This window comes from Bactrocera oleae, chromosome 4 (assembly GCF_042242935.1).
Source record: "Bactrocera oleae isolate idBacOlea1 chromosome 4, idBacOlea1, whole genome shotgun sequence".
In the NCBI taxonomy this organism is placed as follows: Eukaryota; Metazoa; Arthropoda; class Insecta; order Diptera; family Tephritidae; genus Bactrocera; species Bactrocera oleae.
The window spans coordinates 60,143,405-60,158,129 of NC_091538.1; the positions used below are offsets into that span (position 1 = coordinate 60,143,405).

The following is a 14,725-nucleotide window of genomic DNA, read 5'->3' on the forward strand; positions in this document are numbered from 1 at the left end:
GGGTGCAAGTGATATTTATGTGTTTGCCAAACATCTGCAATTTATAACAGAATGTGCCTTAAAACTGTTCGCGAACTCATTCGCAGAAATCTCTGTAGAAAACTGAAAATTATGTCAAAGAAAATGTATATATCGATCAGATTAATGTCAAGACTTATTCGAGATGATCTCCACATGAAAGACTACGATCGGTCAATTGGTCATCTGCTGACAACGCGCTTGAAGCAAATTAGGCTCAACAGATGCAAGCAGCTTCAAAAGAGTTTTCGATAAAACTAAAAACACTGACAGACGACTCACTGCTGAAGAGAGGAAGCTACATAAACAAACTAGCCTAAATGAGTGGCAGAAACGATCGAACGAAACGACAAAAGCGTGCATAAAGAAGAACCATGGGGAAACTGATTATTACTTGACGCAGCTTCTGACTAGATACGACTGTTTTAGAGAGTATTTATACAAATATGGGCATGACGATAGATATGACTGCTCTTTTTGTAGAAATGGTCCTGAAAACGCGTGGCACATTATCTTTTTGATCCCATAATGTAAAGAAAGGAAAAAAAGAGCTATAGAAGACGGAGTTAAGGGTTTAGTATGTAGGCGTCCTACTTCGCAAATCCCGCAAAACAAGCCATGCCGGCTGCAATATGATAATATCTTTTGAAGATTACCCCTTTGAAAACAAAAAACAAAAAAAAAAGATACAGTGGCAAGCGATCAAAAAGTATCCTTTTTACAAAAATTATTATTACTCTAGATTACCATCCAGGTAATGGTTTCGTCGGGAGGCTTAACACTTCTAAAGGCGTAACACTTCTTTATTTCTGTAAAAAAGGTGTTAGAACTGGGGCAAAAGTGTACCAGCAATATGTTTTAGAAAGCGTCGTCAAGCAGTTATGCAATACTTTCTTCCATGGAGAGCAATGGATCTTCCAGCAAGCTTCTGCTCCAGCACACAAGACCAAAATCGCTTAGCAGTGGCTTAAAAGTAATGTTCCTGGTTTCATAGCTGCATATGATTGGCTGTCTGGATGTTCACATTTGAATCCATCGGACTACAGTTTGTGGTCAGAGTAACAGTACACGCCACAGAAAATTGGATGATAATAAAATTAACTGGAAAACAATTTAAAGTTTTATTTGGCCCACCCTAATATATATTAATATACAATATATATATTGTATATACATATTTATAATTTATATTATACAAAAAACGTTGCCACACTGTGCATTCTACATTGCTTCACAATTTTTAAGGCAGCTCAAAGCCGAGTTTGGAAGTACATGTACTCCTGTAAGTAGTAAAAAACAAACAAATATACTTAACAAAAACTCATTTTTATCCTAATTAAAAACACACCATCAGAAATGCCGCGCCCAAAATCAATGCGCGATCCTTGGCCGATAATTTAGTATCACTAAAATATATATTTGTCGTGTACTGTGATTTACCCGCGACCCACTTGTGGTCGATAGATGCGCGCAGTTCGCCGCCGGAATGTATCTGTGCGAGTAAATAAGTATTTTATTAATAAATACAACAAATCAACACTAAAAAAAAGAGGCATACCTTGAAGAACGCTTCTTTTGACAAACAGAAGCAGCAGAAGCCCGACTTTTCGGGGCCTTCAATGCAAAATATTGGCTCACCGGTGACACCGTCTTGTATGAAATATTCAGGACGCAGAAATGTGGGCGAGTTTACTACGCGCCCTAATAAATTACCTGGCGGTATCCATATCTCTAGATTTTTTGGATGACAACACATTGCGCCGAGCGCAAATTGCTTGCGTAACAGCAATGCCTCCTGATGTGTTTTATCCAACAAATGCATTTGGAAGGGTCGCCCGGCGCCCCAAAGTAGGCGATTATTTGAGGTTGAACTCTCCGAAGCGGCATAGATGGCATCACCTAGTGGTGAGCGCACAACATAGCGGTTCTCGGAAGATACCGATGTCAAAGCTGTGCAGAAGCGATACAAATTTATTTTTAAAAATCTTCAACGTACAGTCAATACTTGATAAAGCGAACGCTTATGCAAACTTATTAACTTCTATTTAACCAGTTTTAACTATATTTTGTTATGCTTACACTCATTTAATTCAAATGTTTGCTCAATATGCACTGATGGCAACTCTGTGAGAAAGTCATAACCGGTCATGGGTATGCTAAAACTGCGGTGTGACGGTAAACTGTTACCTACCGTTGAAATTGGTAGTGGTAACGGTATACGTTCCGCTGCTGCTAGAAAAAAATGCATGAAATATTATTAAGAGTTGAATTCAAGTCGTATGCTATAAGACTTACTTGTCGGTTGCGAGGTAATGCTGATTGGTCCATTATATACTGAAAGTGGGAACAAACATAAGATTTTGTCTGGTAGAAATACTAAAAACCAGTCTCTTCGATATTTGCTCTTTATAATTCTACGCGAAAGTAAGTGATTTACCTCTAGTCTAAACTTTATGGAAACACCTAAGAAAACATTTCGTCCGTCCTATATTCTTATATACATCATTTGATACTATTAGTCTGGGCTTGAGCCCCTCGTTAAAAATATCATAAAAAGAAAATTGTTAATAGAAAAAATTTAGCAACTGACGCTTTACTTTGGATTTCGACAATAAGATACAAAGACAAAACCTGAGTTTCTAAGTGAAAAAGTCGTTCCTGAGATACCTTCATGACGGAAGGTTATTTTTTCGAATTTTTAATTTTCTGGATAATGCGAATATTTCAATATCCAACTTGAAAAGGCAGGTTAGGTTAAATGGCTGAACTCTCGGCGGGGGATCACACATAGACTGTTTAGTGCAATCCTTTGTGAAGCCATACGAAAAACTCCTGTAGGTAGATATCAGCTTGCAGCAAAAACGCTCTGAAACTATCACAAATCCGGTTAAATGCTTTATTTCTATAAACGCCATTTCTCGTGAATGTCCAAAAATATAAGATTCAAGGTATTTTTGCCTTGATCTGACAAAAGTGGGACATTTGAGGAGAAAGTGTTGGGTTAATTCTATCTCATCTTCTTCCAAACAACTAATGTGGCTGGCATCCGGTGAAATGTCCAATTTTACTGCATGAATCCTGATCGGACAATGTCGAGTTAGAGCTCCTACAACCATTAAACGATGGACCTTGCTGAGAGCGAAGGTTCCCTAGACCTCTTACGATTTACCCTGGGCGAGAAGGACCTTGCGACTGCACAGCTTCTGCTTGTTGACCAATGCTTGCTGAGCTGGTCTGAGGCGCAATAGTCGAGTAGCGCACCACAAGAAGCCAACGGAGCTCTTACTCGTTCGCACATTTATTGAGAATGAGGTTCCTGTCCTATCCCAAAACCAGTTTAATCGTAAAATAAGTCGACGCTAGAGATATGGAGTCTAGATATCCTTTCACTAGTCTTGAGCGCATAGTCAGCGAACTCTAGGCTAATATCGCTGCCCTACTATCGGATTGGATAGTCACCACTCTAAAGGAGGTTGCGCTCCGGAGAAGTAGGTAGATCTACTTCTACCTTTCTGCAAACCACCTCCGCTTGGAAGACGCTGCAGTCGTCAGGAAACCTAAAACTAGAGCTGATGGAAAGTTCCCGACAGGGTACTCATCCACCAATCTTCCCTGCAAGCTTTGATGCATCCGTAAAAAAGCTCACAGCCCCTCTACTCCAGCGAGTGCTTCTCTCCTTCTTCGAAGATATGTGAGTAGAGATCGACAGACAAGGCAAGGCTCGGCAACCTGGTAATCCAAATATTTTGAAATGAATTAAATTCCCGGTGGTACTGAAATACTGGGCCAACCCGTTATGGAGGTGAAGCGAGCCCCTAAAACACTCCGGCTATTTCCGAAAATCTGTTTCAAAAATTGTTGTCTTTCGATGGAGGATCTAAGAAGTGTTAAGCTGATAGGAACAGATACTACACTTTGAACCAGCTATAAAGCGGAACTAAAAACAAGAACATCAATATTAAAATGTATACAAAGAAGTTTTGAAACACGATATATACCGTTCTATTTTTAAAATTGTTAATAGATTATATCCAGATGTACGAATATTAAACTAAACTTCGCTGAATACGGATATACGAATACTTGGACAAACGAATACATATAATATTAACCGGAAATCAATTTTATACCAATCCGTATGTCCTAAACCTATATTCCAATGGGTGTGGATCTATGTTGACCTCATATTCGAAAAGAAAAAGTGATGTATCGAACAGAAAGGTAAGCTCAGAGAAGCGGTTTTTATATTATTTATTTAGATTAAGAATCTAATAGTGACACTACCATTTATACCCGACGTTTCCGCTGATAGCAATGAATACTGCTTTGTACGGAGAGTCGATTTAGGAGCAAAATTTCTCGCAGTCAACAATAGACGCATTCTGAGCTTTATGGAGAAGTGTTAACGAATAAGAATAATTTATAGATTTTGGTGTATTAGTAGTGTCAAATCTGTCATAAGCTACAACAATGTTAAGCTAAATAAGCTTTATGACACAGTCTGACTTCGTGTCTTTAATGAGCTGTTGTTCATGAAGCATAATCAGGTCTTCTCAAGTAAAATTTTTAAATGCCACTCAATTTGTTTGTATTTAGTATATACCTAAATGACGAAAATAGTGCGCATTTGAGTAGTTGATGATTTGCAAAATTAAATAACAGTTAAAGTAACGGTAGTTACCCAAGCGGTTTTTACGAAAGGTCGACTTTATCGTTACAACTTTCCCATCAGCACTGATAATTTCAACAAAAACTGTCATAAATATAATGCAAACTGTCATAAATATAGTGCAAAATATCAAAATTTTATAAATATTGCACCAGCAATTTTATGATATGCACTTTAATAACTATGGTATGCAATAATTGTAAAAAGCTTTATATATTCTTTTCGTTGTTTATAAGTTATTGATTATAATCCATGAAGCATACACACAGGTAGCGATACGCTAAACAGACCAGAGATAAGATAAGCCCAAGCGGGCGAAAAACAAACGTACGTTAATATCAAAGTCGTTTTGTCGTTAGTTGTGTCAAAAGAATATTCTTGTGTGGTGTAAAAACATTAACTTTTAAAGCAATCAAATAATAAAAACTGTCATAAATGTAAGGAATATATATAATTGAAAAACTGCGTTGAATTACACTCCACTTCTAATAATTTGCTAATAAATTTTCAATATTTGTTTTATACCTCTCGGTTCGGCGTTATTTTGTTGCGCGACGCGAATTTCGTTGTCGTATTGCAAATTTCGCACTGCATCGTTTTGTAACATTTTTAACGTTTTTTATTTTTAAAACAATCAATTTTAATTTTTTTGTTAATAATTTTGTTTCGTTTTGTATTTAAAATTTACTTAAGAAAAAATTTTATTTTTGTTTTAATATTATTTGCAGTTATTGTACAAGTATTATATTTTATTTATTTCTGCTGCAGTTCACCGCCCTACAACTAAAGGCACTTGCTCTTACAGCGATCTAACCACGAACTGAATTTAACTGATAACTTCAATTTATTTTGCACATTGATTACTATTGAACCACTATCGGTTTGTTTTTGTTGTTTTTATCATTATCAGTTGTCGGGGTATTTAGTAACTAACACTTGTGCACAGGTAATTTCTCTTCGGCAAATATGTAACTTTTAATCGGCAACAATAAAATATACACTAATACACACATACTATGTAGATATTTATTTATTATAGTTTAAGCTAAATGTATTATTTCATAACGCGGTGTAAATTACAATTACATATTTTGTCAAGCATTTTCACTTATTTCGGCGCACTGTTAGTTGACGCGCACTTAAAATATATTATACATATAATATTTTTAAGACCAGAAAGTTATCGGAAATTGTAAATAAAGCGAAAAAATTGTAATCTTCATCAATATTTACTTTGTCGCCTTCAAAATATGCTCCCTCTGAAGCGATATACATATGCCACCTCGATTTCCATTCCATCGAAACATGCCTTTTAGGCGCTGTCCGAGATCGCTTTCAGTTTCCTCTGCGAATTTGCTTTTACGGCCTCAATCGAGTCGAAACGGGTTCCAGTTGAGTTTTGGAAACCAAAAAAAAGTCGCATGGGGCCAAATCCGGTGAATACGATATTTGATCGATGGTATTGAACGAGTTTTTGGTCTTCGAATCTTTGATTACTTACTCTGTAGCAACATTGTTCATTAAGACTAGAAAGTTTCCGGAAATTGTTTTTCTTTTCGATATTCGCGGTTTGGTTCATCATGAATTCGTTCCAACGGGACAGACGGTCAATAAAGAGTATTAGTAGAGCGTTAAACGCCCGGAATTGTGGGCCAACAATTCCCGGAAATTTTCTGGTATGTATACGTACATATGTATGCAAATATTTGTATACAGCCGTGGTTTTTCCTTGTACTTGTCGCACATAATTTCTATGTAAGTTATCACATGATTAAAATTACACACTACTTAAATTTTACATAATAAACTTGGTTAGAAATCTATAATATATTCTTTATAATTATGTTTGTTTAAAGGCTGTTCAGGGATGGCGAAAATTCGAATTACTTTTGGAAAATTTGGAATTTTAAATTTAATTTTTAATTAAAAAATCGTAATTAAAAATTTAAAATATAATTTTTAATGCCAAAATCAGAATTAAAACGTAAAAATTTAATTTTTGGCCACAAAATCACAACTAAAAATTTATCAAATATAAATTGTTTGAATGTGTTAGTTTGCCGACCACTCTAGATTTTGAAGATAATGGTTCTGCACGGGCTTTCTAAATGGTAAAACACGAAGTACGCCAACGCGAAAAAATTTAAATTCCTAAAAAATTAATTTTTCAATTTTTAATTATATGCTTGAGTTCAAATTTTTTTCAACCCCATAAATGGGATAAAAAATTTATTTTTAATTTTTCAATCCAGTGTTTGCGATCAGAAATGCGAAAATTATTTTTAATTAACATTTTCGGGATTACAAAATAAAGAAATTAATTTAATTATTTCAATTATACCCGCAACAGGGTATATTAAGATTGCCTCGAAGTTTGTAACATCCAAAAGTAAAATTCAGAGACTCTATTAGACAGATTAGATTTATACATGTTCGTCTGTCCGTCCGTCTGTCTGTATATACGAGAACTAGTCTCTCAATGTTTGAGTTATCGATCTAAAGCTTTGCATACATCCTTTTCTCTGCAAGAATTATTGCCAATATCGAACCACTATAGCATATACCATAGCTGCCATACAAACTGAACGATCAAGATCATGCCCTTCTATTTATTTATTATTTTATTTGACAAGATATCTTCACGAATACAATCTCCGAACAAATTGTTCGAATTGGATCACTATAGCATATAGCTTCATACAAACTGACAGATTAAATCGAGATTCTTGTATGGAAACTTTTTATTTGTAATGCGTATTCTAACTCTACGGTACAACTGGAGTTAACGTTTTCTCCTGTTTTTTTTCTATGAAAATAAATGTTTATTTTTTTTCTCTTTTTACATTATATTTGGTATATATGGTAGATTCTATCATCGATCAAGAAAGTGAAGAAGGTTCTGTAAAAGTTTCAATATCTAAAGGGGTTTTTAACAGTCCTTCCTTAGATATGTTTCTTCGGAAGAAAATGATAACGAAACTTTACCAAAACTAAAATCATCCGCATTCAATCTGCAAGCTGGTATATCTACACTGAAAAAAACAACAAACAATCTTCAAAGTGAAAAATCTAAAATACAAAATTTGACTGCGGCAAAATTGGAACTCATTGAATTGCAAAAAACCAGTGTTTCAAAAGAAATAGAATATCAAAAGTGTGAATTCCAGCAAGGAACCGAGTATCAGCTTCGCATAAAGCAAATGGAGGAAGAACATGAATGGCATATGACAGATCTACGCTCAAAGATAGAAAAGGAATATTTATAGACTGTAACAAGAAATTATATTTTAAAAATATTGCATTACAGTTACTTTAAGTATATTATTTAAAACGCTGTGCGATTTGCTAGTTTTGTATGTTATGAGAATTATATGAGAATCAGGGTTGCGAATAATTTAATTCAAAAATTTTGTCTGAAAATTATATTTATATTTGTAATACCAACAGCTTTACTTATAAATTAAAATTTCAACTTTTAATTTCGATGTTGAGATTAAAATTTTTAAAATTAAACTGAAAAATTTTTGGGGATTATAATTTTTTTTTCATTCCCGTATTTGGAATTTTTTCTATATTTGGGACTAAAAGTTTAAAAATTATTTTTAATTAAAAACTTCGAGATTACAAAATACAAAAAAAATTAATTCAAATACTAATAAATTTTTTAATGCATGTAAAACAAAATAATTGAAAATATTCTTTGAACTGTAAGTTTTAGGTTCTAAAAATGTATTTGTGTATTTTTTTTCAACTCGTGTATTACCGATGATATATAAAAATGTTAGAAAATATGTTGTAAATTAATGTACGTGTCTTGCAACTTAATTAGTTCTTTGGAATATCAACAAGCTACTTAAGTTTAAATATTATTAAATATTCTCGGCATACCCCTAAATTAACAAATTTAGGCAGAAATTGCTTTGCGGTGGCAACCACTTCGTTTAGCCAATTTGACAATTCTTATGTCATAACAAAAACACAACTACGCGAAAAGTTAGAAATTTTCTGAAAATTATTGTTGAAGGAGAAGAGGAAAAACAAAGCATTTTCCGGCGCAGACTCAATGGCAATTTAGAAAATATAAACACGCTTCGGGAGAGATCACAAAACGGCATGATTAAATAGTAGCGCGAAAGTGAAAACGAGCCGCAGCAGTAGGAAGGAGTCACAAAAAAATTATTTATTAATTTTAAGGTAAATACTTTAGAAAATCACATATATAAATAAGGTAATGTATTTTGAATCAATAACTTGCAATTATATGTAATAAAAGCTTGTAAGTGAGGCCACATTTTGTATAAATAGGTGAAATGTTATTTTCGCACGCATTGTAATGCACTGACCATAGGGTGGTTGGAAGGCAATGGGTCAAAGTATATATTTATGCACACAGAATTTCGCTACCAACTCATTGATATAGACCAATATATGTGCATACCCACACAGTCATGCGCGCGCTAGCTCCAAAAGCATATAAACAGTGGGGTGCTATATATGTATATGACACCGCTGGTGGATGGTTCTAAACGGAAAATGCGTGTGAGATATAAGAATTTAGTTAGCTAAGAACGCGGACGATAGCAGAACGTACAGCACAAATACACGGTCATACGAATCGTATTCGTTTATATTTTTTAAAGAGTTGTGAAACAGCAGAAAAGAAAATATAACACTTCTCCACACACAACAACTTGGAAAAGTGCTTCAAGTGCAATTTATTCAAACCACGGCGAAGCAAGTGAAAAATGTTGCGAAATTCCAATGGCCAAAGGGTGAAGCAACAAAAAATTACTGAAAATATTTTTACCGATACATCAGCTATCAAACAAGAAGGCTTAAAGAAAACGGCATTAAGAGACTGATGTGTTGCTATGTATACTAAAAGTGTTTAGATTGTTAATGCGAAAATAAAACCGTAATATAAGCTTCCGTAATAAAGAGGAAAAGAAAATAATTGTTTGTAAATTGATGTGTGGAAAAGAATAACAAATTTATTAATTTCAAGACAAAACGAAAAACGTTTATATAGCTGATTACGACTAAGTGGGTCTAAAGTGTTGCGCGTACATGTATGTAAATACTTACATACTTATATATGTGATGTGCACGTCACCCATGCGTCAGGAAAATCTATAAAAGTTTTCACAAACCTTAAAGGGGGAAAACATACTAACAAAATATAAAATACAAGAAAACAAAAAAAAGCCGCACTCATAAATTTCAAAAAATAGAAAATCTAAAAACAAAAACAAACATTTGCGTTGACATTGCAAGCATAAAGCTAGAGCATTGAAAAGCAGCATTTTGTTTAAATTCAGTAAATTCGCCGTATAAACGCGCATTGCAGTATTGGAATCAGCGCATATATACGACAGACCTGGGTCATGTCTCTAGAAGATCCATTCTTCGTGGTGAAGGAGTGCGTAAATAATTTTACTACATTTTTTACACAGCATACACTTAATATGTTTTTTAAAATATTCACATTTTACAACTATGCTATGTTTTTCTCTCTTAAATTCCATATTTCTCAATACCGCTTGTAATGTGTGGCATACCTATTACGCTGTTATTTATTTAAATTGAATTGCGGTTGGCAATGGTGGTGGTTTTGATTTGCCGGATCAACTAACTACTTACTAATGGCTGTGTGGGCGCTTTTGACCCCTGGTAGCGAGGTGTTCAAAGCATTAAATAAAACTCGCGGCCTATATTTGCGTTGGCGCGAGTTGAGCGATAGTAGCGGCAGCGCTGAAGTTGAATGGACTACAACCGAGTTAAGAAACTCATTGCGTAGCATTGAATGGGACTTGGAAGATTTGGAGGACACAATTAATATCCTTTTTTAAATAACACAAATGCCACAAATTCACAATTCTGTAAATATATACACATGTGTGTGTGTGTACAATTGCGATTTAGTTGCAAGTAACATATGTATGTGTGTGTGTGTTGGTAAGTTTGCATATAGCTTTCATATTCATATTGGTCGCATAATCTTAGCTAAACAATGCAAATATTGACATTTCTATTGTTTATTCGACGCGCTAAATTGTCAGCTATGCAAATAGATTAGCTGACATAGTCCATGAGCACTGAACCGATGAACAAAGCTATACTTAGGTACTTTAGGTATGCAAGTATATGTGTTTACATGTATATAGCCTCTAATAGTGCAAATGCCGACAGTAATTTTTGAAAAATCAATTTCAATTTAACCGCATTGAATAATTGCAAATGCGTATGAATGCTTATCATTATAGCTTATATATAAATATATTTTTTTCGGTGCACCGCTATATATCGATTTTTTATCAGTTATAGTTTTATTGCTGCACTATCTTTTACAACTTTTAAGCTCTTTACAACGGTAACATAAATTTCCTTAGTCATTATTGGTTCACATGTTGAAACCTGATGTCCATTGGCTTTATAGGTCTGTCCTCTAGGTGAATGATTATGATAATGTTTAACCCTAAGATATAGTTGAATTATGATTATTGACTTGGTATTTGAGGCAGCGCAAAAGATAGATGTTTTTTATATATAACGTTTTTTTTTTTTAAGGAGAATGCTTCATAATTTCTGTTTATTGAATAATGTTACTTGTATTTGAAAAAAATTAAATATTTAAAAACAAGAAAAAATATTAACTTCGGTTGCAGGGAAGCTGTAATACCCTTCGTAAATACAAAAGTTTCCATACCAGAACTTGATTTTGATCGTTCAACATGTATGACAGCTATATGTTATAGTGATTCGATCTGATCAATTTGTTCAGATATTGTACTGTTGTCTTGAATAATATTTCATGCCAAATTCATGCCATGAAGATATCTTGTCAAATATAAAAGTTTTCCATACAAGAACTTGTCTTTGATTGTTCAATTTGTATGGCAGCTATATGCTATAGTTGTCCGATATCGACGGTTCATATCAATGAGTAGCTGCTTAAGCAAAAAAGGACGTGTACAAAATTTAAGATCGATATCTCAAAAACTGAGTGATTAGTTCGCATATATACAGACAGACGGCCAGACGGACGGATATGAATAAATCGACCCAGCTCGTCATGTTGATTATTTATTTATATATATATTTTTTACGGTCACCAACGTTTTCTTCTGTGCGTCGGAAATTTCAAGACAAACATAGGGTATATTAAATACTGGGTAAAATTAGGTAGTGCTCCTTTCCTATACCTCTATTTTCTATATATGTAAATATGTTACAGATTTACGATGTGATAAGATCATAATATTTCTGAAACTAACTTCATGTTGTTGTTCTTCTCATTGCCCGTATGTTGCATTGCATATATGTAAATATGTATATTTGTATGTATATACCTTTCAAGTTCTTTTCTGCTTAGCTGACCAGTCTCCCATGGGCAGTGTGTGAATGAATTAACACATGCATATAGATCATATATCTCTTTGTGCACTTCCGTACATTACTTCCTACATTTTTATAATAGCTACACAACTTTATATACAAACATACATATGTACACTACTTATGCACACCCACTAGACCAAATTAATTAATAGAAGGTCTTCCTTAACCCGCCGACTGCACGTATAGTTGAAAAGAATCCGAATAAATTTCGCATTGATAATCGTGAGCTTTTGAGTCGTCGGCATTTCATCGACAATACACGCGATGAAGTCCGGCAGATGAAAGAGAAGATGAGCCTGAATCGAAACAGGGACAGAGATATAACGGCACATCAACCACTACTTGATGAACACAATCATAACGAAATTAATCATCAAAATAATCAGAACGGCAATAGTAATTATATTAACAACTACAACAACAGCCTAAATAGTACTAATCATCACAATAATCATAATCAACTACAACAACAACAACAACAACAACAGCAACAGCAGCACCATAATCATCATCATCATCACGGTATCAGTGATAAAACCTATTTGGTTGAGTGTACGAACGGTGGCATTGGCAGCGGCAGTGGTCTCTTACAGCAGAATTCTTTGATCAGCAGCGCAGGCAGCGGTGTGGCCAATACAATTGCCGGTACAATGGCAGCAGCGGCACAACGTCACAGCGGTACAAAGTACTCCAAATTGGAAAATACCTTAGATAGTCCGGGTCATTATGCATCGTTGGATAGTCCGGGGCATCGTTACGTGGGCGAAACGGTATCGGTGCAGCAGCGCATGATGCAGGGACAAGATGAACAACTAGATATGATAAGTGATTCCATTGGAACGTTAAAGACTGTATCACGACAGATTGGCGTGGAGTTGGACGAGCAGGCTGTGTAAGTCACAACTATTTCGAAATGTTGTAATAAAGCTCTACTGTGTATGTAAATAATAATATTCAATATTATTTTCTCATCTCTACAGCATGCTCGATGATTTTGGTAATGAGTTCGATACAACGGAATCCAAATTGGATACAACAATGAAAAGAGTTGCCAAAGTATTGCACATGAATAATGGTGAGTGTGCGACGCTTGTAATTGTATGAATTGAAATTGATTATTGCGTACATTTATTTATTTATTTATTTCTTCTTCACAGATAAACGTCAGTGGGCTGCAATTTTCATACTATCCGCGCTTTTGTTAATTGTGATAATTTTGTTTATAATTTTGTAAATATCGCGCTAAGTAAAAAATTTCCTAATATTTGTTGACACATATATCTATTTTTTATTGTACTCATTACTTCTTTTTGTGCAATGTTCAAACTTGTTTATATATATTTTTTTATTTTAATATTTAAATAGCCAAATGCAGAATTTTTTAAAATTTTCAGTTTAACGGACTTTAATTTGTTAGCTAATTTTTTTTTGTCTTATTTAATTTAAATTTAATTTGATTGTTTTTGTGTAAAAAATTCCTCAGCCTAACTAAATATCGCTTAACTGTCCTATATATTATAAAAAAAAATATATTTTTTTTAACACTTGCAATATACATACATAGATTTCATCATTTTTGCCAAGTCGAATTTTTTTTCTGTAGCTTTTGAAATCCTAATAGCATAATTTTTTATAATTAACCTATTACAACAAAAGCTTATACGAAATTCAACAATAAAACTGTTTTGTTGTGACTGAAATGCCCTAATTGTTGAAAATCTGCAGCCACGGCTTGGTTAATTTTTTAAGATTTCAAGCCAGGTATTGAAGACTACAATGGCCACAGATTTACCATATAAAGTACGTCAAAAAACTAGCAGGGCGCCTGCAGGTATGCAACACTTGTATTTGTAGATGTGTTTTTATTTTATATAAGTGACCAAGAAACATTTTAAGTTTTTATATAATTACAAATATGTAATTTGCAAAACGAGCTTAATATCTAGTTAAACTGTGGCATCTATAACAATTTTGTGTGTTTAAAGCAAATTTTATATATATGTATTTTAATTATAAATGTATAGAAATTCTAACCAAAAAAAATTACTTTTCTCGGGGCAAAATATCGTTTATTATTAATACTAGCTTCTTTAATATATAATATTACTTTAAAATATGGTTTACCGACTGCTCAAACCAACATTTACTTTTCTATACACTTTTCAACCCTTACATATAACTACTAACCTACAACTTTATTAAATTCCATTGAAAATCCATTTATATACATATATATTTGCAAGCAAATACATATATATAAAGTGCATATAAACTGTTTCAGTCTTCAAATTGTCATATACACAATACCGCACATATAGCAACAAAAAAAAAATTACGAAACAACAACAACAAAGTACTACATACCAAAAAACACAACAAACAAATTATAAATATAAATAAAAATTCCAATTTAAAGTTTGAAAAACAATTGTAAATCTAGTTCAAATAATATGCAAATGTATCATTTAGTATCAGTTACAATTACAGTAAAATGTATGTATGTATATGTGAAGAGTATGTAAAACGCGCATATGTCTTGTATATCAAATGATATGTGTTTATTTATATGAAAATTATATAATATGTAATTTTTAATTCCAGTCAAATACAAAGTAGTCAAACTTATTACCTAAAAACAAA

At 33.5% G+C, this 14,725-nt stretch overlaps 2 protein-coding genes and 1 non-coding gene across 4 annotated transcripts; 1 reads left to right on the top strand and 2 right to left on the bottom strand.

Moving 5' to 3' along the window:
• Nucleotides 1–1,115: 1,115 nt before the first annotated feature.
• Nucleotides 1,116–5,475, bottom strand: LOC106626458 (phospholipid scramblase 1). Of its 2 annotated transcripts, none has more exons than XM_036357917.2 (6): nt 5,213–5,475; nt 2,314–2,352; nt 2,098–2,247; nt 1,577–1,968; nt 1,367–1,510; nt 1,116–1,298 (listed from the first exon to the last, which is right to left on the bottom strand). In XM_036357917.2, the coding sequence occupies exons 1-6, from the start codon at nt 5,292–5,294 to the stop codon at nt 1,269–1,271; spliced, it is 837 nt and encodes a 278-aa protein (XP_036213810.2). In that variant the 5' UTR covers nt 5,295–5,475; the 3' UTR covers nt 1,116–1,268. The 2 variants fall into 2 exon arrangements, with proteins under 2 accessions (XP_036213810.2, XP_036213805.2); XM_036357912.2 differs by having other exon boundaries at nt 2,098–2,250.
• LOC118680070 (U2 spliceosomal RNA) lies at nt 3,765–3,959 on the bottom strand. Its single transcript, XR_004975577.2, has one exon. It is a non-coding gene; the product is annotated as a U2 spliceosomal RNA (small nuclear RNA).
• A 3,754-nt stretch (nt 5,476–9,229) lies between the features above and the next one.
• Nucleotides 9,230–14,494, top strand: Syx6 (Syntaxin 6). The gene is made up of 5 exons (XM_014239647.3): nt 9,230–10,106; nt 10,362–10,522; nt 12,266–12,977; nt 13,066–13,160; nt 13,243–14,494. The coding sequence occupies exons 1-5, from the start codon at nt 10,072–10,074 to the stop codon at nt 13,317–13,319; spliced, it is 1,080 nt and encodes a 359-aa protein (XP_014095122.2). The 5' UTR covers nt 9,230–10,071; the 3' UTR covers nt 13,320–14,494.
• Nucleotides 14,495–14,725: the final 231 nt, after the last annotated feature.